Source organism: Dermacentor andersoni, chromosome 6 (genome assembly GCF_023375885.2).
Source record: "Dermacentor andersoni chromosome 6, qqDerAnde1_hic_scaffold, whole genome shotgun sequence".
In the NCBI taxonomy this organism is placed as follows: Eukaryota; Metazoa; Arthropoda; class Arachnida; order Ixodida; family Ixodidae; genus Dermacentor; species Dermacentor andersoni.
This window is the reverse complement of record NC_092819.1, coordinates 22,814,119-22,839,213: the sequence shown is the minus strand read 5'-3', so window position 1 is coordinate 22,839,213 and position 25,095 is coordinate 22,814,119. Positions and strand designations below refer to the sequence as shown.

Genomic DNA, 25,095 nt, shown 5'->3' with positions numbered 1-25,095 from the left:
CGCCTTTCTGTCGAAGCTGCGACTTCTTTTTTTTTTTTCTTTTTGAAGCTTCCTTCTAGTTACGTGTAGTTACATTGTACAAAGTGTACAAAATCAGCAAATAGAGTCAGTAAGCCAGACCGTTGTTTGTTGGAAACAAGTAGCGCTGTTATTTACGGGTGTCGAAGGGTCTGCTTTTTATTTAATTTTTTGTGCTATGACATTTTATTTTAGTGCTACTGTGCGACGTAAGGCTGTTGTTTTGTTATAGGTTAGATTACTAGCTGTGTGAGCACCCGATCACGTTCCGCGTGGCCAGTCCTGACATCGTGGGCATGTGTCGTGTGTCGAGGTCACATCAAGCACTTGCCACGCGGTGCATACAGCATGGGGTGGGGCATACCCGTTTCTCGTTCTTCTCACAGTTATTAATCAAACTACGAGGTCAGCGATGTTTTGACAATGAAGCCCCCGTGCTCTCCTCCTGACCAGACCACACGCTGCCAGCAATATACCGTTGGTATCACCCGAACACGATCTATCACCCTCACAGCGTCAGTCGTTAAAAGCTCACCCACGATCGCTCGCGTCCTACACCCGTGCGCTGCCTGTCCGGGACCGGCAGCACGATCTCGCGGAGTGGAGGAAGGAGGGAAGGGGAAGGGCTGCGTCATATTCAAAGGATCTTAATTCAAAATTATTTCACAGAATAATTTTGGCAACATTGTAGGACTGGTAATTGTACAATAGCTGCCTCAGCACACGACGCGTGCAGCTGCTGGTTAGCGGACGTGACGCAAGTGTCAGAATGTCGCCTCTGAGATTTTTCAGCGCACCGCGGGCAGCAGCGGGCGGTTCCTAACCGCGGAGGTCGTGCCGAGCCACCAGGCATTCTGAATCATTTCAGGCGAACGGTAATGGCGGCGTTTTCTTATTCTCAGTTTTGGTATTCAAAATGTCAAATTATTGACGGGCTTTTTCTCACTCATTCTCTTTTATTTATAACGTAAATTTCTGCACGCAGGCTATATCTACACAATCCCAAACTAGGCTTTTTACGCGGCCCGAAATATTGTTGTACTTGGCCTTTGATTAACAGATATGCAAGGAACCTTGGAAGCGCGTACAAGCGCTTTTTGTCCCCCCTTTGATATTTGGTTTCAGTTGCGTGAAACCCAATGCACAGCGTCGGCATGCACAGACCGTTGCTGTTGACGGTGAAAACCAAGTGGCTGGTGTTGGCACAGGGCAGCCCCTGCGCCTGCTTCTGCGATCCTCTGGAGGTCTGGTCGCACAGCACGCGGTACGGAATGGTGGCCAGCGTCTCGCCCTTGCCGTAGCCGCGCTTGTTCTCCGGGTCCACGGCCAGCGTCATGTTCAGCTCCACTTGGTCGGCGAACATCAACGTGGGCAGCTGCGCGGTTATGTGCCTCAGGGCATCGCGGTTGACGCCGCGTCGCAACAAAGCCGACTTTTGCAAGTCGGCTTTTTTGTTAGACTTTGCTGCTGCGCGTGGAAGCCACTTAGCGCGTGGTCACTATGTAAGGATGTTAAGGGGAAGCTTTAGCTCGGGCCCAACTCCGAGGGCGCCTATTAATATACATGTAATACGCGGAAACGCTTTTCTGAGGTAACCCCTGATCAAATTTAATGAAATCTGTTGAGTTAGAGAGAAAAACTACTTCTAGTGACTGTTGAAGCGGAATGTTGATTTGGGGCTTGGAATCGTTAAATCTTGCCAAACATTGGTAAGCTTGAAATGGAAGCACCGCGTTCACAGCTCCGCAACTCTGTACCGTAAACGGATATCGGAGCTCTGTAAGCTGCATCTGTTAGAATATTCAAAGCAGACAAATTTGATATATCAATTTATATCTTACGTGAATTTGTTATAATGCTTACGAGAGTTCTGCAGAGTCCTACTCACGTAGTAGTGGTTTGCGTGAGAGTCATGTGTTATACATAACCTTTGTTCGCTTTATATGTACTATCAGATGAAATTTTTGCAATTTTCAGAATTGTGATGCCAAATTTATTTGCTGAGTTATAGAGTTGTAAACTTGACAGTCGCGTTTTTCTGAATCTTGCAATTTTAACAACATTTAATAAAATATCTTATATCGACGGCCTCAATAAGAAACCCGTTTCGTACAGTCACTAGATATTAACGTTTTCTGCTAAATCGAATAAATATCAATGAGTATGATGCAGTGGTTGCCGACAAGTACATTTTTTCTTTTCCCATGTATTCAGATAGGACACCCCGAGCTAACGCTTTCTTATAAGCTGGATTGTTAAAGGGACACTAAAGGCAAAGAGTAAGTCAAGCTGAAGTGATATATGAATACTAGAGAATACCTAAGGCGCCCGATATTATCGAGAACAAACTTTAGTAATCGAGAAATTGAAGTAGATGCAGTACACAATGTGAGGCTCTACAGGAATATTCAAGTACTAGCCCGATAACGTAGCGAACCACCCGTATTAAAATGATAATTGCACTGTATATATAAGACCGAAAGAAATGTTACTTGTCTATTTTATTCGATTCTTAGAAAAAAAACTTTTTGACGTTACCCAACGATGCGGGCGGTCCAAATTTAGGTTTCGTCTTTTCTCGACCCTGCACCGCCCGCGCTTTCGCGTTTAGGTAGTTTTGTTAACGCGTAGTGCTGCGCTGGTTTTGCTGGCTCGCGAAACTCGGGCAAACTTCAAGTACCAAAGAAAGAGGCCCATCACGACGAGTGTGGAAGATCTCGTTTATGATTCAGCGCGCGCTTTCTCTTCCTCGTTCGCACTGTCGGCTCTATCCTGGCTCAGTTTCTGGCCGTGCTTTTGCGCTTTGAGCAAGAAACCGTAGCGCCGGCTGTCGGGCGTCATTTTACTCACCGATCGCAGTAAAGGGCGATGATGGCGTATGCAACGTCACGACTAAAACCCCGCCATCAGCTTACGCTTTTTTTTAATTTTTTTTTTTTTACAGCGGCAGCAGTATGGAGGAGCTTTAGTCACGACAGCCCGCTCGGGGGCGGGCGACTTGAATTGCGCTCTCTAGAGGTATGCGGACCCTACAGATGCAATTTTCTCTTAAACTAAGGATTTTCTTCGCACAAGACAAGCGCTGCCGGGTTTCTAGAATGCTATTCATACAGTCAACGTTCACTTAGTATTCTCCTTTAGTGTCCATCTACACTGCACTTCCTTATGTTTCACTCACTCACTCACTCACTCACTCACTCACTCACTCACTCACTCACTCACTCACTCACTCACTCACTCACTCACTCACTTTAAAGTTGAAGCGCTAGCTCGTCGTGATGTTATACGATTTTGACAGCGTCTGATCGCAACTAATTAACAGGCTATCGAAAGACAGGGACTACATTGCATACCAAAAGAACCAAAGAGTCGAGTTAGCGAGCTGGGCCGCTATTTTGTAGCGATGCCTTATGCCTTATTCTATGCTATTCTTATCATCCACCACACACGGCCGCCTGATCCCGTTGATAATGCGGGCAGACCGTCGCTCTGACCACTGGCCAAGCGCAAAAAGCCCGAAAAAGCATAGAATCGGAAAAGGCATCGCTACAAAATACTGACCCTGCGCGAACACTTTGAGGAATATTTCCAGGGAGCGAGGCACTCAACCTTCAGTCGAAGCGTTGAACAGTCACATGCGCCAGGGAAAATGTTTGCGTTTGGTTTCTTATTTGCCCGGAAGATTTAATTTCGTGTTTTGCTTATTATAAATATACAAGAAGACGCAATCATGGTGGAAGAAAAAAGTTCGACAGGATGTTACACTCCTGTAACATGTGAAGGCGAAAGCCTGCTGAACACGTGGTAATACATTTAGTTATTCGAATAAGGACGTCAGTCTTCTTGCAAGACGTAACGAGCCGCAGTGTGAAATAAACGCATGGCGCTGTAGATCGACCTCCTCAACGACACATGCGAGCCCCTATATATAATGCACTACCTACAGGTTCTTTCGTTCTCTCTATCTTTCTTCCTTTGTTTTTTCCTTCGTTCTTTCTTTCGTTTCTTCACTCATATTCAGCCATTGCATATTGCAAGCAGGCCATCGGCAATTTCGTCCGTGGTAGAATTTCCAAACAGGCGTACCATGTGCTCACACGACGCCCCCTAAGCGGCTTGAAAACCCTCGTGTGGACCCCCGCTCACGCGGCTGTGCCCGGCAACGCGTCGGCTCACAGTCTGGCTCGAGATCTCGCGCGCCGAGCCTCGTTCGCGGATGCGGACGGCGTGAATGAGGAGGAGAGACACGAGGAACCCTGCGAGACTTATTATGAAATAGCCCATCGGTATCGCTTGAGGCGTCGCGCGCTCCCACCACCGGCCAAGCAACTCGACAAAACGCAAGCGGTCACGTTTCGGCGACTTCAGACAAACACATACCCACACCCAAAATACATTAACAAAATCACAGGGGGCAGGAAAAGCGACAAATGTAGGCTTTGTTCAGAAACAGGAACACTCACACACATAATGTGGGAATGCACCTCGCTCCCGTTCTCTCATTCCCCCGTCAGCAGCGAGACTGACTGGACAGCCTGGCTCAGTTCCGGGGACGTCGACCGACAACTTGAACTGGTGGACTGGGCGGAAAAGGCCAAGCAGGCCCAGGGCCTTACTTGAGCCTTAACCCTCAGCCACGTCCCTTTTTACCCTTCCCCCTTTCAATAAAGTTTATCACCACCACCACCATATTGGCTTGCTTACGCGGGTATGAGCCATTCCTGATGATAATATTTTTTGCATCACTGCTTTTTTGTATCATTGGGCTTTTTTCGGATACGAGCCATTGCAAACGAGCCACCTAAGGCCTTCGCCTTAATATAGCACGCTATCGGTCGATCCGGGCCTACCAGCGGCTTCTGTGTTCTTCGAAATTTATCCTTTCTTTATTTACCGCGAATTTCAGAATGCACGTAATTAGAGCAGCAACCAGCCCGCTTTCTAGTACAGTTTACTTTCGTGAGCTCATTATTTGATGCCTTCATTTTATCTTTTTTGACAGAAGGAACGCACTCAACTAAAAGATAACACGAGCCCTAAACAAACGGCACCCACCTCGATGTCGACGCCGGTGCTAGTGTTCCTGACGATGGGTTGGTAGTGGCTGACCGACACCACCTCGACCAGCGACTCGAAGGTGATGAAGAACGGCAGGAACAGGCGGAATACCAGCTTGCTCGGCTCAGAGGTCGAGTCGTCCGAGTGACGAATGTAGGCCGCAATAGAGACCCGGTCCCTGCGCCGGGGAGAGGTTGCAGACTTCTTTTGGCGTTGGTCCCGCGATACGGGAAGTACAACTGACGCAGAAGTCGAGTGAACCCGCAGGTATTGTTAGCGCTATTTCGGAGCGTCGTAATAAGCGGTGACAGTAGGTTGAGCCCGCTGGTTTACACATGCCCACGGCATCCGCCGCGGTGGCTACGGCGTTTCGCTGCCGAGAACGAGGTCGCGGGTTCGATTCCCAGCCGCGTCACGAGCATTTCAATGAGGACGAAACACAGAAACGCTATGCATACCGCGCTTTAGGTGGACATTAAAGAACCACAGGCGGTTAAAATTAATCCCAAGCCCGTCGCTCATAGTCCACTGCGAAGATTCGGGACTTCAAACCCTGCGCTTTAATTTTTTGAACATTATAACACGAAAGGACGCCAAAGTCCTCATCGTGGAAGCGTGCAGTCTATATATATATATATATATATATATATATATATATATATATATATATATATATATATATATATATATATATATATATTCGGCATAACTTTAGGATACTCGGCTAGAAGTACTTCTGTACGGTCATAAATTTCGACGCGGGTTACTCTCGAGTTTTCGCCAAAGCGTCGGCTGTTCGCCGCAAACGACACGGGAAGCCGCGCTCACTCCCTCTCGTAGACGCGGCTGTCGTCGACCAGCACCCGGGCGTCGACCAGCGCGCTCTCCTTTCCCGTGCGCACGATGCGCAGCATGTGGGTGGCCGTGGCGCGCCAGTGGAGCGCGCTGACCTGCAGCGTCACCGGGTGACGGCTGCCGTCGTCGGCCACCGGGTGGTCAGTCATCTCGGCCAGCACCTCCACCACCAGGTCGTCGTCGCCCTGTTGCAGTTTGCCCCGCACGTGGCTGTAGCCTGGGACGCCAAACGGAGGACGGGCACGTCGCGGCGAGAAAGGAGCGGGAATGATGCGAGTCTCACATACCGGAGACGAGTTTTTCGCACTAGAAGTCGCTCACGACGTGATGCAAAAAGGACAGCTTCTACATTCTATACCATCATGGTTCATAGCCTACTCTACTCTAACCCCCAAAGCTGTGATTTAACAAACTAAAGCGATGTCACTAATTATCAGCGTTACGAGCGTAAAATGTATTCCGCCTTTGTTGACCGTGCCCACATCAGGACTAAGACTGACTGTATAGCTTATCTGAAAGAAACAGAAGTCGAGCATGATCTTTGCCGATGGTACTGAAAACCCAGGCCCTCTCATCCTCGGCGCTCGGCACTTTGAATCGGTTTCGTACCCTACAGGTACGAAACCGGAGTAACCGGAGTGTAAGCACGTGTCAATGAAAGGTGGCGATGCCGCGTGATCTCATTTAAAGTGAACAGCTGCTTCACTCCGTTCACGCACCGAGCTTCTCTCGAAGCCAATCTCAGCGCTGGATGAAGTTACGTAAGGGCAATTATTCCCGCAGACGAGACTTTTATGAAACCATATACGACCATGTCCATGTCGTATGGAAAGATAAGCAGTTGGATAGTCACGTATAACGCAATGGTATAACCCTGTAGGAACTCGCACGGTGTTACTCTTTCCTTTAAAGAACGCCTCTGTCGCAAGTTCCGTAAAGGAGAAAAAGATCAGAGCGATCGAAATGAGCGCAGCAGTGGCAACCGACCTGGGTTGGCATAGAAGCCCAGCGACGCGGACGCCTTGTCGGTCTGCACGCTGGCAAAAGACGACGTAAGCGTGAAGTTCAGAGGTCGGCTTCGCCAGCAAGGAATGTTGCGGCCCACGGCCTCCACTCGCAGCCCGTGTAGGTTCACGATGCCACTCTTTTCGTGCACGGCGCCTCGGGCCTCGACCTGCGCATGCGCTCGATTTTATTCGCGCTTCTGATCCGTGCGGCACTCACTGTTTGCTACACAATAATGCAGCCTCATACGTGCAGCTCGGCCATGGTTCCCCTTGCCAGGGTGATGTTGAAGGGGATCCAGAGCCGCTGTCGAACTCGGATGTCTGTGGGACCCGGGTTAGAAGACTTGACCTTGGGATCTCCCTGTAATGTCGCCCGACCGTATAAGTACGCACACTACACCACACCGCGTTATCCATGCAGCGTACGCGGTGGGTACTGGATATATCTGTTACTATTGTGGCGTATAGCTATCGAAGCCGCTGAGTCTGCTCATTCAGGCACCTGTAGTGGACCGTTCCCAAGCACGTACCGTTCCCAATGTCTGGTCCGGCACATCTACGATGCGCAGTCGGGTGGTGGCGGTCTTCCGACTCGATTGTCCAGAGACAGCGGTGGCAGTCATGCTCACCTCCATTCCAGGTAGCACGCTCGAGTTCCGTTTAAGCAGCAGCGGCACCGTGAACCTCAACTGTGGGCAGAATTGTGAAGTGGTCATCCAGTCTGGCACCGTTTTCGGTTGAAGGTCATGCCACAACATTCCTGACGACAGCCCTAGGGCATTGACGTATATATATGCGTAGAAAATGGGTTGGAGGGTAGACTAGGAATTACGATTCTGGTCAGTATTTGTTAGTGCCAATGAGTGAACTTATTTATCCCCTTTCTGCGTAATCATGAAAGTTCTGCGCAAATTGTACGAATATTATATAATTGCCGTAATTTACCACACTGCATTGATACACCACGTTTGTGTTACTGTGAATCGGCATTTTCTGACGAACAGCAGGGAGTGTTCTTACCATGTTTTCTTCCTCAGTCTTTCGTTCGATGTACGAGTTGCAGATAAGGTGCAAGTCGTAGTGCCCAAATATTCTTTTTCTGTTGGACAAAGTGAGAAAAAAATTGCAGGTTATAAAGGAGATTTGGGATGCCATAGCTCTGCTAGAGAATGCGGCCAGTTTAACTAGATTACTTATGGCTAAATTAAGTGTTGATAGTTAACAAATATCATTGCTGAGCACGTTGACATACTTAGCCTTAGTGTTATTTCCAATGGTCAGAAAAGCAATCCACTGTGTTACGGGCACATGTTGCTCCTCGATCAAGTGCCTGCCATGTATGCAAGGCACACTCGTAGTCTGCTCCAGGCTCTAGTTAACGGTTGTAACAAAGCTACATTTCCCAGTAACAGAGTGCCACAACTAATGAGTCTGCAAGGCGAGTGCCTCTACAGGGGCAATTTCAGTAGTGCGAAAGCTTAGCGTTGTCGAAGAGGGCTAGCAGGTTAGTTGGGCTGACATGTGTCGTTAATGGTGCTTCTGTACGGTCGACATTGCACTACATCGGAGATGGGGAAGGGATAATGTTTTCCATAAGAAACACTCGACTCTGAGCTCTTCGCGACAATTCTTCAGGCGCAACAACTCACGCTGCGTTGACGGGCAGCTTGCTCCACTGGCTGGGTTTGACGCACGGGTAGTTCATGCCCAGGTGCGAGACCCCCTCGTGGCACAGCTCGAAATCGTCCATGGTGGCGGCCCCTTCGTCCAGCGTCAGGTCGAAGTTGAGCGTAGACGCGGTGAACGGCTCGAGCTCGAGGAACAGGGTCACCAGTAGCATCGCCCCAGGCGCGAGGCTGTGCAAGGTGGGCTCGTGGGGGCTGATCGTCATCTGCCGAGGGGGCTTGGCGAGCTGTGCAGGCAGACGGCGATGGGTCATCACTGATTCCTAATCACATGAGCTGTTCGATAAGGCCGACAGTTGGAGCTATAACTGGTCTGGGGTCACTGGAAAACTATAGAGAAGAAGCCCGGAAAGAACTGAAAGGATTGAACATGCGCTTCTTGCCGTTCTGCATCTGCTTGTTGTGGAGTCGCCCCGTCTTCCAGTAACCGTGAGGAATGCACTGCGCTGCTATACGATCTATACTCAGCTGATTTAAGAACGTGCTTCTGACGGGGACTTGTGGCTCCGATCGCTCATGGGCAGCTATAACCGAAGCACCATTTTCCCGTTAACTATCAGCGCAACTGTCGTAGCGGAATCAGTTCAGATATGTACACTGAAATACGCGGAAGCGTACGGCAGTTTCTTCCCCTTCCATTTAGATTTCTGCTCAGGAAACGTACAGAAACTCTCAACGACCTCCCCGCTTGGCACCCCACTCAACCCTACCTACTATATCATTGATCGGCTGTCCAAGTATGACAACATTCATCAGGTTGTTTACGCCCTGGCGATATTGATAACACGTGCGATTCCTACTCCCGGCCGCCACTGACGCATCATTCAGTCTGCTGAGTGGGACGGGCGCGCACACCGCACCCACCGTTTCGTCGTGCTGCGGCGTCCGCGCGGCGGCGCCGCTGGCCACGGGCACGGTGAGGCTCTCCTCGAAGTTGCCCTTGGAGCCGTACGAGATGCGGCACTTGAGCGCCTTGTTCTTGGTGGCCGTCTCCTTGACGCGGATCATGACGGAGAACACCACCGTGTTCGGGTCCAGGTCCTTCACCGTTCGCATGGGGTACGTGCCTGAGCGAGAGCGACAGCCCGTCAACCGCCGCAGCGATGAAGGTCTTAACAAGCGATGACAGCGCGGGGTTAAATGGACTCTAAATGACTGTTCAAGAGTGTGGTTACACATTTCCCCAGGTCAGCCATCGCCTCTTGGTTGTCCTTGGTAATATATTCACGAATGTCTAACTCCAGCGTTACTGTTACAAGATACAACATTTCCGGCGTAATTTGATCTCTATTTTTCTCTCTCTATTTAGTTGGGATAGGTCATGGTCTTCACCGCTATCACGTCGATTGTTATCATAAATGGCGAGCGTCGAAACCCTGGCCAATGACGGAACGCTCTTAACATAAGAGAAGTTTCGTCAATACCATAGCCGAAAGGTATTACAGAGAATATCTCTTAACGACCGGCTGTCCTACTTTAGCCCCACATTATGTGCGTTGGGATCAATCCATTTCAACTGACACTAATAAATGAGTACTACACGCAGTCACTCGACTTCAGCCCATACCAGTATCGTTCGCATAAAAAAAAATTCAGTGCTAAATTTTGAGCCCAATGTTTCAGCGAAGGTCTCAAACAAGGACGCAGCATTCGACCACTGTGCAGTCGCACTTTTAACATGCACTTTTTCGTTTTTCACGAAGTAAATTAAGGAGCCGATGATGCTGAACTCGCGTGGCCTCAAAGGAGCCAGAAAGTATCTTGCTCACCGACGTTGGCGAGAGCCTGCAGGGCGATGGAGGCCCTCTTGTTGCCGTCGTTGGGATCGTCGTGGAGCGCGTACGTAGCCGGCGTGTCGGGGTCCAGGCAGGGCATGGTGTCGCCCACGGACTTTATTTTGAGCACGCAGACGCTCACGTCGGTACTCGCCGTGCTCACTTCGACCAGGTACAGGCCCATGCTGCGTGGCGGCGCCTTGAGCACCAGCTCGAACTCGGCCACCATGCCGGGAACGATGGGCGACGTCCACAGCGGCCGCGTGTACGCGAAGATCGGGTTGTTCTGCGCCAGAACGTGCGACGGGGCATCAGGCGTCAGCAAAGGGTCCGTTTCGTGAAGTAGAAAGGAGCAGCCAGCCACCGGAGTGTAAGAATGGCGCGTCTCATCGAAATATTTGTACCTGAAAAGTAAACCGCGCTACACAACTGTCACCGTCTTTCGCTTCATTTTAATCGTTTGCCTCTGCCGAGTGGTCATTTTTTTTCCGTGTACGTTGCGAACAGATCTCAAAGGTCCAGGTTAGTGAAAATTAGTGAATGTTTCGGAGAGTGATACTCTTGCAGAAATAAAACAAATAATTACTCTGTAAGTGGGGTAGTGGTAAAAGCGGAAGATGGCGGAGGGCCATTACTGCATTATTATTAAGAACAAATGATAATCTAATTAATTATATTTCGTTAAAACTGTCTTCATCGCTTGCATATGTCATCGTACGTTCGTAAACCATACATCGCGGTGAAGTGGTGGTTCAAAACAGACGTGGGTCTCATCGTGCTTATGTCTTTAGGCGTTTACTCGAGACTTGGGATAAATTGCGCGTTCAACTTGCTGAATCTATACGCCATCTTTACCAACCTCTTCTTCAACCCAGCAGTCATTCAGTGACATGCAGGGGAGAAGTTCACAACATCAATGGCTAATTAGCTCGCGGTACCGCAGTACACCGTAATGTCTTCCACAGAGCTTTTCAGTCTTTCTAATCAAACCAGGCTTGCTAGATGGGCCAGCTGGGAAGTATTCTCGAATGTAGGATAGGACTGGATAGGACTGGTAGGAAGAATTATATTTCTTGACTCGTTTTTCCCCCTTTTTTGTTTTGTTTATTTGTTTATTTGTTCGCCCTCTACTTGCTGCTCTAATACTCTTATGTACCCACTAATGATAGGAGGTCCCCCTGGCAGTTTCTCACTCTGGGACCCCCTGATGCTGTATATAATGTGTAAGCCCGTTTCTTCTACATGCAATAGCAATAAACTTGAACTTGAACTTGAAGGTGCATGAAAGCGCACCCGTAGCAAGTCCTTGGAGGGCCCCCTTGTGGCGGCAAACTTCTTTTCCTCGGTGAAGACGCTCTTGCCGCCAATGGACACGGTGGTGACGATGCCGTACGGCGCCCCGTTGGCGAACTCGGCGTCGTCCTGTATGGTGGCCACAAAGTTGATGATCATCTTGCTCTCGGTCAGGTTGTTCAGGCTCTTCGGAATGTGCGACACCGTGCCCAGGGACACCTGCCCCGAGTCTGTGTCGCTGCGGGCCGGGTTGCTGCGATTGACGGAGATGAACCAGAAGAGTCTCCGCTTAATTTCCTTCACGTACTTTGTTAATTCGCTCACTCGCTCCTCTCGCACTCACTCGCTATAGTTTTGCTCACACTTACCTACTAAATCACCTACCAACCTTACTTACCTGCTCACTCGTTCGTTCGTTGTCAGTCACTCTCGCACACATTCACTTGCCTCTTTCGTTTAATTGCCAGCTTACTAACTTGCATGCTTACTTTGCATCTTTTAAAGAATCAGTGCAAATCAAGGCAACGGAGGCAGAAAGAGGGCCACATATATCCTCTCTTTAGCACGCACGCACTAGAAATGCAATGCGGGACGCTTTCTTACAGCTTGGGATAGCTGACACCCTCCATGTTGATGGTGTCGCGTACTGCTTGCAGACAGGGCATGGCTCGGCCCACAAAGGACAGCCTGGCGCGGCACACGTGTAGACCGGGCAAGCTCGGGTTGTTCTGGCCCGTCACGTCCACCGTGATGTTGGCGTGTGTCGAGCCCGCTGGCATCGAGACGACCACGTCCAGCGCCACCGCGCCGCTCACGTACAGCTCCCGCCATCCGACCGCGTCCAAGATCTTCACGTCCGGGTTGTACATGTAGCGCTGAAAGGAGAGTCGACGGCACTCACGACACTGTGCCACTTGCAGACCGCAAATATGGTTATTGAGCGTCACCCGAGCTAGTATTTACGAGTCTTCTAGAGAGGCGTTTTTTGAGTAAAGAGCGCTGCCAATACGTGGATTTTATGAAAGGCTGTTTTCTTAAGTTCCTTCTAACTTTAACAAGCACTGTTCATGAAAAGTGCACAGTTGGATAAAAAAACAACCTTAGAGCGTACGTTATGAATCATGCGGCTTCTGCGCGCCCTACCTTAGGTTCGAGGGTGAGCGCCTCGAAAGGGACGAGCAGCCCGTCGTCTCCCTTGCCGACCTTCATCTTGATGGGGAACAGGTTTCCCTCCTTGAGGTTCACGTCCATCGTGTAGTCGACGTACACGAACACCTCCAGCACCAGAGTGTTCTCCCGGGCAGAACTCACCGTACGCTGCACATAGCAGAACGAGAAATCCGTGCTCGTCTCAGAGTATACGAATCAGTAACACGCCAAGGGTTGACTGGCTTGTACAGTCTCGACTCTTATTGTAGAAAGGCGAGGCGGTGTTCACAAAGTGCTTGCAGATACTAGAATCGGTGTACGAGAAAACAAAAGAGAGAGAGAGAGAGAGAGAGAGAGAGAGAGAGAAACATGTATATCATTGGGGGCTATGATAGGGGAGAAGGCTGTGAGGGTAAGTACCTCCTCGCTCATGTTTAAGACCCCCATCATTTGGATGCGGTTTTACAACGCTATGTAGAGCTTTAACACCAGAGGGTAAAAAAAAAAAAAGAAAGAAACATATCCGTCTAAGTTAGTCGAGCTTAGGAGTCGGAAGTGTTTCGGTTTAGCTGTGGTACAAAGCGACACGTACGGTAGTGCAGTAGTAATGGCCGCTCCGAAAAGGCTCGCAGGCTCCAGTAAAACGATTTCTGTTGAATATTTTAGTGGGTTTGAAGCAACTTTCGCGTAACTTCAATAAAGCTCTGCGCCGTATATTGTTTACTTCTTCGATCTTCGTTTCAATTTACACGTCATATACAAAAAAATATTTACCAGCTGGTTTGATGGGTATCTAGCGTTCGACGTTATTTTTACAGGGACCGTGTAGTGTAGTGCTTCCTTCGTGAGGCACGAGAACCCTATTACGAGTAGTACAACGATCAACTGCAGCTGACCTGGTGGGAGACAAACACGCGGCCGAGGTCCACCACGTAGTGATCGTTCTCGAGCGTAGCCTCGGCCGAGCTGGTGTTAACCCAGGGCAAGTTGAAGCCGCTTTCCTCGAGGTCGAAACGCGCCGAGCACAGCTGCATCGGGCTTTCGGGATCGACCTCGGCCATCACGCGGATCGCCGTGAAACCGCCGGAAGTGACGTTCAGGTGGAGCGTAAACTTGAGCAGGCTGCCTAGCGTTGTCTTTGTCAGCTCTGTTATCGGAAGGACGTCCTCGATGTTGTTTGTCTGCGTAGCGTACATGGAGGCACACTATACATGGTCCATCCTTCAAACGCAACACATAATATTGCACTAGTGGTTTCAGCTCATATTCGGTATAAGGTCTGGAGAATATTTTGGTATAAGCACCTGTCGACCAGTCACCCTTCAGTCACCCTTCCACAACGAAATCGAAGGTATATAGTGGCCTGATATTACTCAGGTGTTTCCTTTAAGAATGAACCACACTGCATGCAAAGAGTTGTTTATCTTTAGTAAATCAGACCAATAAGCAAACGTCGACGTAGTTCTTAGACATAGTTGTAAGCACTAGAACGTGCTTAGTACGTCTAAGCACGTCTAGTGGCGAGTTCTAAGCCGGATAATGCGACAGAACAATAGCGCGGAGCCTCGAGGCATAAAGTCTCGCACTGCAGCCCTGAGGCTGCGTCAATGTTTGTCGTTTTCCCTTGGCGCTTTCATCGTCCTTTCGTCATTCGTAACGCTCGTCAGTGCCACATGGCAAGGGTTCCAATCGGATGTAGCTTGCTCAACAGCAGCAATGCTCGCTCACTAAACAGTGACGACGATGCATATTTCTTTCCTCCGACGTCGTGCACAAGCGTATCGGACCACAGCCGCTATCGTAATCGCAGCTGCAACAACACGCTTACTGACGCAACGGAAGCAACGAACGATTGCGAAGAATTCAGGCGCAGCAAGAAGAAGAAGGAAACTTTGCGGCAACAACGGAAACGCTGCAACCGTGGCGAGTGTCTGTGCAGCCTGCTTTGCAGAGCGCGATACCAACCGGCTCGTCGAGGTTGATGTCCGTGAGGTTGACGTAGATGGGCTCCTTGTACATGACCTTGTTGGCCACGGTGATCTCGAGCATGGCCGTCTTGGTCTCGCCCACGTACTCCGGCTTGTTCAGGGCGAACAGAGCGAACGTGAAGCTGATCTTGTTCTCGTCGATTCGGGCCTTCTGGTAGATCGAGCCTGCAAAAGAACACACGGGCAAAGGCTCACCCGTTCGTAGAGGCAGTTCAAAAGGTCGCATATCAAGTGAGATTCTGCAATAGGCGCGTCGCTAATGGCCCTCGACGACGTCGTCGACGCCGGTTTTCTATAGACCACGGGAATTGTGCGGCACTATGCTCTTCTGTATCTTGCCTCAAGAGCAGAGGGCGGGGGGAGGGGGGTACGTTTGAGAAAGCAGCACCAGAAGGGCATAGGTCGCGTTATAGCTTGTTAATGACTATAATTACATTAGAAAACGGTGGCACAGAATACTAAGGACAAGAAAAGGAGGCGGGGACGGCCACAAGAGTCTTGTGATCGTCCCTGCCTCCTTTTCTTGTCCTTAGTATTCTGTGGCGCCGTTTGTCATCTTGTAATCGTCCCTGTCTCCCTTTATTGTTCCTCGCGTTCTATGGCACCGTTTGCCGCTATAGTGAACGAACTAGCCCAACAATACGTCCTGACTAATAATATATTTTTTTTTCGTGTTCTTAGTTTGTCTACGTTAATTTTAAAATTTTCTTTACGCAGTTACTATATTTACAGAAGAGCTTGCTGTTTCAAATTTCAATGCCAGAGTTAGCCTTCTGACTGCTTATGCGGCTTTTCCTCGTTGCTAAAAAACACACGTCAAGTTTATGTGGACCGCGAAAGTATAAGTTGGTAAGTTTTACGTAGTTTGGAAAGAATATACAATATTGCATGATTATGACGCAGCGGACGGTGCTAGAGTAGCCAGCCGCGAGCCGCAAGTAGGCGCGTGAAGAACCGCCCCTTTGTCACGTATATTTATGCATGGCTAACGGAAGGCGTCGTGTGGTAGATCTTGCAATATGTTTGAGCTTTGCACATGAGAGAAAATCCAATTAATATACCAGTGCTTGTGATGAGGCCCATGTCGATTTTGGCAGCGCTGTAGGTCTCCTTCGTCGCCGATGGCGTGAGCTCCGTCTTGTAGTGGTTGATATCGTTGGGAACGGCCCGGTAGTTTTCGCTGAAACCTGAAGAACAATAATGCGCCTTGGAGATTGCGCGTTGGAAAATACCGACACCTCACATTCGCTCAGATTCAGCACAAGCGCGCCTTCTATAGCCTCCAGCGAAAAATAAAACCACATGGTAACGGAACACGCACGGTTAAGCACGATAAATGTTTTTAATACATTAATATATGATCGATGTAGTAGGCGAAACTTACTGCTTGCTCCATAGTAATTGTAGAAAGGAAGTACACACTCAGCAGATATTTCCACAACATTTCGCTGGTGTACTCACACACGCACAGATGTGCAACTCTTTCACAGGTTCACGTAACAGCAACATCACCTGTAGAAGCTAACGCACAGATGAGTGGTTGTGGACGCGTTGCAACGTCTTAAATGTAGAAAAAGGGTTGTGCTCGAGAGAAACATAAATGAAGCGAAGATGATAATAATAGATGTAAAAGTAGGAGTAATAAGAAATGGCCAGTATAAATACCGGCTATATACACTGTGTTGGGGTAGGGAAATAAATAGAATGGGAACGGAATGGAATGAGAACAATTGCTATAAGTATATTTAACAGGACTCTTGCAGTGTATACATTCGACTCCCGTTAATTCGACTCTCGCCTGCCAGCAAAATGTGGTCGAATGATCCAAAAGGTCGAATTTAGAAACGGCGGCCAAATGCAAATGAAAAAGTAATAATTATAATAAATAATAATTGCCCGAAGCTGTTTGTGATGTCTTCCTGCTTTTGCTCTTGAAGCGCGACTCAACCTGCACGCGGCAACGAGCGCCTACATGTTTAGGCGCTGCCTTTGCGTTGAACTGAAAGCAAAAGTAAAGTTCTGAGTGTTCTGAAAATAAAAGTAAAACAGAAGAAAAGTCAAACAGCTTCACGCCTCGGGAAGCAGTAGCGCTATCTGCTGAATTTCTTGCGTTTTCTTGCCTTAGTAACCACCGCGGGCACACAAGGGAATGCCGGCGGGGGTCGATTTGAGCGAAACGGCATGCTTTCACTTTCAAACTAAAAGAGTTTGTCCTCAATGCCAATGTACGGTGCGTTCCCAGTGCGTTCGAATTAAGCGAGAAGTTGAACTAGCCGAGGTCGAATTACCGAGAGTCGACTGTAATATTGTTTTCCTTCGGGAACTTCGAGCGCGCCGTATTTACTCGTCGCTTTCATCACGCAGGCATTCTTCTTTCATTTTAGATCATAATTCTACGTACGATGCAACCAAAGTCGATGGGTACAGGGTTATCTCGGGGCACCCTTTAGCAAACAGAAAGCAAAGGTGAGTTTTATGCGACTACACGTACACGCATTGTAGGCCGCGTTACCGTCTTCGAACTCGTTTTAAGTAGTAATAACTCAGCATAGGCAGCTTAGGATGTGATATATGGAGCCTCACAACTATACCGCGCGAGAGCCGTCCCCTCTCTTTTGCATCTGCGCGTTATAGTTCTGCGAAGCTCAAGGAGCCCTCCCCGTCTCCGAGCGTGACATCACCAGCCTCGCAGCGGCTGCACAGGTTAAGATAGTTGCGAACGGACGAATGAACCCTATTGTAACGATCCGTATGTCCTTCCAACAATGCCGTGTGTGTCCGTATAGTTTTTAGTTTCTTACGGAATCTATAAAGATTCCGTATAAATTTCGTAAAAATTCCATAAGAGCTATACGGAATTACTGGAATGCATACGGGAAGTTTCAGTGGCGAACTGACAGCTTCAGCCAATTTCCGCGCTCATAATTGCTGCCTACCGCAAATGTAGGAAAACATGCACAAGCGTGCAAAGAGCTCCACGTCCAACGTAGTGAAAGAACTCGTGTATTTTGCCTCGCAAGACGCTCGTGGTTTAAGCGGACACTCACTGGAGACCCCAAGGTTTCCGACAGCGAGCAGGTCCTCGAGGTCGGTGGGTCCCGTGACGGAGATGGTTACTCGGTCCGAGCGCATCTTGAGGTACATGTCGACGGTGTAGATGCCTGCGCTGTCCAGCGCGATCTCGTTCGGCCCACTCACATCGACCTCCAGCTTCTTCTCGTCCTCGTTCTGCCATGAGCCACCATTGAGCCATTAGTATTCATTTCGTGTGTGTTTAAAACAGATAGAAATGTAGTAGCCCGAGAGGCATTCTCTGTGTCAACTTTTCCACAGCAATTTATTTATGACAAAACAGAGATGAACAGAATACGAATGCCCGCTGAAAAACTGTATGTAGTCAAATCAATCCAGTATTTTCTACTTCAGCGCCATGGGTTGTACAAGTGCAACTTGGGATGCAGACGTAAGGAATTGCTTATTGTGAAAGATAGGGAATTTACAAAATGAAAAGTGCTTCATAGCATCACAAAAGGTGCACTCACCGCTTTGGGCGGGTTAACGGTGACTTCTGTTTGGCCGACCCAGACGTACGTCTCGAAGTCGAACTCGGCGCCGACGGTGACGTAGTGAGTCTTAGACGTCATTCGTGTTCGCACGGCGGTCACTGAGAAGCGGACGAGAATGTTCCTGCTGGTGTCCGGATTCATGATGTTGCCGAATTCCACCACCACCCGATCATACTGGGAAGTGATGACGTTCGCCATTAATCGAGCAGCCGTTGGAAAATGCTTCGGCCAAGCACATGATAAAAGCGAAAGTCTAAGCTTATCACGGGCATGACGTCCCGCTTAAGTGTGCCCCGCAGTGAGGGAAGTTTGCTGTTATTTAAACTTTCTCGTGTCTGTGGAGAAGGGGGATTTACTGGAACGCCCAGGTACTTTTCAGCCCATTTTGGGTGCAAATATGTGGCGAGACTTTCTGGTAAACGCACGTGACTTGATTTCTGCCAGGATTCAATTCCGGACTTACAGCATGTTCTCAAAATTTGTTATTTTCTCGGCTGAATATTCAGATCCATCGAGACAGTAATGCACGCATTTCGAAGTGATCCACTGGAAGAGTTGGACTCGGGCTACCCACCGCAAGCAGTGCTTTAAGAAAGACCTGTTCTGTTTTAGAAATAAAATGTGGGCCATAGAGCAAGGAGGAACTTGCTATCTCCAATCGCTGACAGGCCGCGACACTCACCACGTTCCTCAGGGACTCACTGAGGATCATCTTGGGCTCGGGCTCCCCGACGCTGAAGGTCATCTCGGGCGGCAGGTCCGTCTTCACGTCGAAGATGGCCAGCGGCGGCACGTAGTTCTCCGCGATCACGTCCTTGGTGAAGATGTCGACGAGGAGGTCCAGCCTCTCGGTGGGCGGCACGGTGATCTGTAGCTCGTACTCGAGCACGCGGCCCAGCTCCATGGAGGCCGGGTCGCCGCTCACGATGTTCAGCTTGAAGTCGGTCCGGTAATTCTCCGAGTCCGTCGACGAAGGCGGCGCCTGTGCGACCGTACGGCAGCCGTCACTCGTGGCGTGTGTATAGTATAAGTATGTGTTTTGGGTGCGATTTTGTACCGTCTGACGTACCGCGCAATTTAACTGTCAAGTTCGCTTCACCACGTTAGACTTTTGCCTGCGATATTGATTTACTTGATCGGTTTGTTTAATGATTTAATGAACACGGCAACTTTTGTCGCCGTCTCTTTGATAACTGCTGATATTCAACGAGAAGACTCAAGTGACGTGACATGTTTTAAAATGCATTTTCAAATGTCTAAACAGAGTGATGATTTAAAACAAAGCTATAGGTGATGAATGAACAAATTAGGGTTTGGCAGCTGCACACGACGTGATCACGGAAACAAACTCGTCGACTATTTACTACCCTCACGAAGATGCCGTGACGCGGACGTATCCGCTTATTTAAAATAAGCAGGAGCCGGGAACGGAGCTACCGTAAGTAGTTCATTGGTGGTGAGCCCCCACCTGGCGTTTAGTGCGGTTGTGAAAATGGCGAGCCCTGTCAATGTCGCCAGTCAGCGCGTGGCTGTGTTCCTCGTGGTCCTCGGCTGTGTCCAGGTAGAAGGTCACCTGAGACGTGGAATCGACGAAGTGCAATAAACTTAGCACGAAAGATTTTGTCTAGAGATTGTCACTTTAGCTACCACTGAGCGCCATGAGCAAGCTTGTTATCAGCACAAATTTGGCCTACATAAGTTATATTTAAAGCGACAGGCGCGCACCTGGTTTTAGCTTTACCACACACCTCTAGCGCTATTCAATACAGCCAAGCAAACAAGCTGAATTTTGAAGGGCGAAATCTGGGCAGTGGCTAAGCAGATTAAGAGCGCGGCTGCAATCAGATGATTATTATCACAATTTCTTAGCTCCGAAGCCACGTTTAGATGCTCGAACACACACAAAAAAGAAAGAAAGCAATGTTTATTGTATTCATATTTCGAAGACACAAAGTATGATCCTGCCTTGACGGAGACATCTAGTTAGCATTCCATCTATCGATTACAACATGAGGCGTAACACAAATGCCCGTAGACTATATGTCGTTAAAACACAGATATATCTCTGACGCCTCACATTAACTACATCTTTATCCGATAATTTTGAAGAAATACTGTTGCTGTGTTGGTTTTATTGTCACTTAGGCGTTCCCGTTAAGGGTGATCCAAACTGTACCTTAAACAGCCCCTATCGTGGTATTATTTACGACATAAACCACCGCCGATCCGGTAATCCTAACGCCAGCATTGTTGCAGGCCGCTTGCAATTATTGCCACTTTAGTACTGACCTCTCCTCTGTCACTGCAGCTAAAGCTGGCAAACCATCATTAATATACTTTTACAAAGATTAGTCGAACTATGATACTTCTGCACATTACGCTAGAGAACGGATGCCTCTGAAGCCACGTGCACAGACAACCTTCTTCTAAACAGACACAAATAGCGTGTTGAAACATAAACGACAAAGTGATCGCTCTGGAACCGGAGATGCGCGACTGTTGCGTCGTAATATATGCGCAGATAAGCTGCATGTTGGTGGCATCGATGCTTGCCGCCTAGGCGGTATCTTTATGACCATTTTAACCTGCTGGGAGGAAGCTGAAGTGCGTGGGCAGGGCAGACAGCTGGTTACTGAAGGACTGCTTCTAGGCTTTTACGATGAGCCAACTCTGAAACGGCAGTTTATTCAACCTTCACTTGAGTGCAACCGTTTCAACCTTCAGGTAATTTTTTATTTTAGGTACGTGAACGTTCCTACCTTGAAAGCGTTCGGCTGTAAATATAAACTAGTTTTTACTGCTCCCTTGCGTGTCATTAATATCCCCTTGAAGCATGCCCAGTGCATCGGTGCAAATCCTCGGTCTCTTGTAGATGACACACAACGCACGGTTAATGCACGATATGATGATTCCACAATGCTCTTATAAAACTGTCCAGGTTGTAGCGAGTTTATAAACACTCTCTATTTTGTTCTCTAAGCACCATCTGCAATGTGCACGTCACTCTAATAAGCTCTTGTTCTTATATTTTTTAAACACTAGCAATGACAACGACACTTCGGTGCACACCTGCATGGTCGTGTCCGGGTCGGTGTCGTTCTCGAAGCTGCCCGGCGACCAGGCGCCAAAGGTGACAGGGAAGGGGACGCCCTCGACCAGGTGGTGTGGGTCTTCGAGAGTCACGTGGCCGGTGACGTTGTCCACTGAGAAGAGCTGGTACCGGTTGCCAGCCACGATGCCGTAGCTGTTTACCGCGCAGGCGCACGGCTCGCGGCCCTCGCACGTGTCCTCGAGGTCGCGGTCCTTGGCCACGGCGCGGAACACGGGCCGGGCGACATCTGGCTCCGAGATGCCGACCACCTCGGACCGGGTCGGAAACGACGGCGGGTACAGGTCCACTGGGCGGCGTTTCGCGCGGTGACGGCACGCGTCATGCGTGGGAGCAGTCTATATGTGGTCTATATTTCGACATTAATAGTTTCTGAGTGCAATTAGAGCGAGGGAGTGCTACTCGGAACGTTTACAAACACCGCTAATCGTGAAATTCGCGATCTTGTCAGCTCTGATTGGCTCAGAGGGCTGCTACGGCCTCTCTGATCGGCTAAAAATTCCAACATGGCGGAATTTACAGTGCAGCCAGGGTGTAGTTGATATTCTAGCTGAATTTAAGAAGTATAGGGACGTTTGACAGGTCACGTGATGAGCAGAACTTATAACCGGTGGTCTTCCAGAGTAATAAAATGGCTTGCCAAAGGAATACGTATCTGCATGAATCGGGTTTGCATGCTTGCATGTAATTGCATCCCCCCACCCCCCCGAAAAAAAAAACCCCAGACAGTCGAGGATTGCAGAGGAATTGGTGGCGTTATGAGATTAGGAGCTTTGCAGGCATAAGGAGGAGTTGAGCTGCCAGCGTCATGGATATGTTAAACATGAACATTTGAGTGCAGTAGGGTCGTGCGGGGACCCAGGGGCGCCTGGGAGATCCCAAATTTCTTGTCAAAATAACGTTTTTTTCCCTCCTCCTCCTCGGCTGACGCAAGACAGTGGTTGTTGGAGACCGCTGGGAGATGCTTTTGTCCGGCAGTGGGCACAAAACAGGCCGCTAACGATGATTAGAGTATTTTAGCAAACGGCCAATCAGTCACTAGTATGGTGCCCACATGATCGTAAACATCAACGCTGGTTGTATATTGCAACCTGCCTATTTTAAACTCGTTATTAAATTAATGCATTTTCTTATAACACGGAACACCACAGGTAAAGAGAAATTTGTCATGTGACAGCAAATAATAGCTGTACACCACGTACTCGACACAATATCTTCTTAGAAAGAAACAAGCTTTAATGATACGCTGGAGAGAAAAAAAGAAATTAAGCACTCAAGTTACCCTTACAGACTATCACAGGCAGAGAAAATACCGAACGAAATGCGTCTCACCAAACTCGTCGCAAGAGTCACCTTCCCAGCATGGCTTACAGATACAGCGGCCAAGTCCATCACAAGCTCCGTTGATGCAGGGTATCGTTCTGGAAAAGAATGTTACAGTTTTACGCTTGCCACGCCAACGTAATCAACGTAAGTCTTAGTCATTATGTATATAGTTGCTCGGCTCGGTTAGTCCGAAATAACAATGTCAATGCGCACACAGGCGAGTCAACGTGGAATCGTATAATGAACAGTTAAAAAAAAACAGTCGGAAAACTTAAATCTCTTTAAGCAAGCTTCTGTCGATACACAGGTTGCAAGCGGGTGCTTAGGCGCATATGAGCGTACCTTGACACCGATACCGGCGTACATCATGCCCTCACGGTAACGCAAGTGAACATGAACGGTGGTGTTAAAGTATCTCATGAGTCTGGTCTAATCTGCTTTCTTGTTACTGTAGGAACAGGCTTAGGGTAAATCAAGCTTGCTTTTCAGGTATGTGCTGTCGTATTCGAATGTCTTAGCCTCTACTTTAACAGCAATAACGGGTCTGCGACCATGGCGTGAAAAGACCAGTTAAACACTATCAACTAATGTTGAAACATATGCACTGGTAGACTGACGTTGGTCTTCCTATACTTGAACTTCAGGCTCGTTTCTGTAGAACTGAATGTGGCCGAAACAGTTACTGAAGGTATATCTCGACAGCTTAAGAACGACCACAGAGAAAAAAAAAAAGGGGGGAAAAAAGAGATAAAAAAAAGCAAAGAAAAAGGCAGAAGCACATGAAGCTGTACAATCTGGAAGTTCCGTTTGGTAGCTCTTCTGACGAGTCGCAAGATGTTGTGATGGGACTCTCGCGTGCTTGGTCTTACACGCGATGGCACACTTTGCGTGCTTGGCCTGGGAGAGGAACAAATTGTGACGACGTGGACAAAACTCCCGAAACGCAACTGCATGCGCTTCTTGGTTCGCGCTGAGCAGTTCCTTAAATGTGCTAATACTCCTTGAGCGTGCCGATGCTTGTGTACAAACACACACCAGAGAGAGAGAGAGAGAGAGAGAGAGAGAGAGAGAGAGAGAGAGAGAGAGAGAGAGAGAGAGAAATATGATCACTTGTATTTCGGTGAGACTTACACTTTGCAGTCGCCATCTAAGCAGCTTTCTACAGTTCTTGTGCAGCTGCTTCCGTCTGCTGCCCCTGTAGCAATAGAACAAGCAGTGAATTTGGTCTGAACGAATGCAATCTATGAATTCCTTAATAAGGGAGCCAAGGTTAACATTTTTAGAGCGTAAATAGAGATAGTGAGAGAGCGAAATACAAGAATACTCACTCCAGGAAACAACAACAACAACAACAACGACGACGACGACGAACAATAAGATTAAGGGGCTAAGAGAAAATATTATGTAGATGCAACGCACCTATATGTGAAGCTAAATTTTCGTAAAGCGGTTAATAAAATTCTATAAACTTGCCCATTTCAGTCCCTGGTTCAAGGTGTAAAGGAGACTGACGCGCGCGCATGTGCTATGCAATGTGACACAAGCGGCGATCATCTCGAATAGCTAGTTGGCGTTGGCACAGTAGAAGCATCGCTGCAATTGCTGCCTACAATAGGGGTAAAAAGTGCGATTGTAATGAAGCACACTGGACGTAAGCAATCTTGACGATGAAGGTAAAAAAAAAAACAGATGGGTAGCAAGGAAGATATCTATCAATGTTTTCGCGAACATCCATTTGCAATGTACTCCTAGTATCCAAAACTTGGTGCGGAATGAACGTATTGTGCGCATCGCGTTCCAGCATTTAGATGACGCACAGGGTCCTTGAAGCATTAATTTGCGCATCGAGCAGTGAGCGAACTAGCAGAACGAACTTGTTCCATTCCGTCAAACGCGGTGGACTTGGACTCGTTCACTAGTTTTGCGGCTAGATGTTTCGCGTGTTATTTTTTTTCGAGACCGAAAAGATATCGTTCTGGAGACAGTTGATTAAATGCGACTGCTCAGATTACTTCCAGGATGTATGGTAAAGTCCTGTGAAGACATGTTCGGTGCTCGGAGAGGACGCATGCACGAACTTGTGCTCTCTGTCGAGATGCTGGCTGTCAGATTTTCTATGACATACTTGGTGCACCGTTTCTAATAAAAAAAATGCAGAGATATCTTACTGACCCACTCATTCCAGAACCTCTATATCGACTGAGAGAGCGTGAAGGACAAGGACAAATTGTTTAAAAGAGAGTTAAAAAATGTCCCCGGTTAAGCC

General features: G+C 48.5%; 1 protein-coding gene across 1 annotated transcript in view; it reads right to left on the bottom strand.

The window, feature by feature from the left end:
• The window catches only part of LOC126521366 (uncharacterized), a 30,556-nt gene extending 8,149 nt beyond the window's left edge, over positions 1-22,407 (bottom strand). The window contains exons 1-21 of the mRNA XM_050170049.3: positions 21,464-22,407; positions 19,863-19,967; positions 19,077-19,376; positions 18,371-18,568; positions 17,876-18,056; positions 15,890-16,015; positions 14,806-14,993; positions 13,737-14,021; positions 12,835-13,008; positions 12,295-12,566; positions 11,692-11,944; positions 10,393-10,684; positions 9,488-9,690; positions 8,588-8,850; positions 7,959-8,037; positions 7,469-7,627; positions 7,186-7,299; positions 6,919-7,105; positions 5,905-6,148; positions 5,074-5,254; positions 1,183-1,393 (exon numbers count right to left, since the gene is read on the bottom strand). Of these exons, the coding sequence (XP_050026006.2) occupies positions 1,183-1,393; positions 5,074-5,254; positions 5,905-6,148; positions 6,919-7,105; positions 7,186-7,299; positions 7,469-7,627; positions 7,959-8,037; positions 8,588-8,850; positions 9,488-9,690; positions 10,393-10,684; positions 11,692-11,944; positions 12,295-12,566; positions 12,835-13,008; positions 13,737-14,021; positions 14,806-14,993; positions 15,890-16,015; positions 17,876-18,056; positions 18,371-18,568; positions 19,077-19,376; positions 19,863-19,967; positions 21,464-21,469 (4,021 nt within the window). The 5' untranslated portion in view covers positions 21,470-22,407. The remainder of the gene's footprint in view (positions 1-1,182; positions 1,394-5,073; positions 5,255-5,904; positions 6,149-6,918; positions 7,106-7,185; positions 7,300-7,468; positions 7,628-7,958; positions 8,038-8,587; positions 8,851-9,487; positions 9,691-10,392; positions 10,685-11,691; positions 11,945-12,294; positions 12,567-12,834; positions 13,009-13,736; positions 14,022-14,805; positions 14,994-15,889; positions 16,016-17,875; positions 18,057-18,370; positions 18,569-19,076; positions 19,377-19,862; positions 19,968-21,463) is intronic.
• Between the last annotated feature and the right edge of the window lie 2,688 nt (positions 22,408-25,095).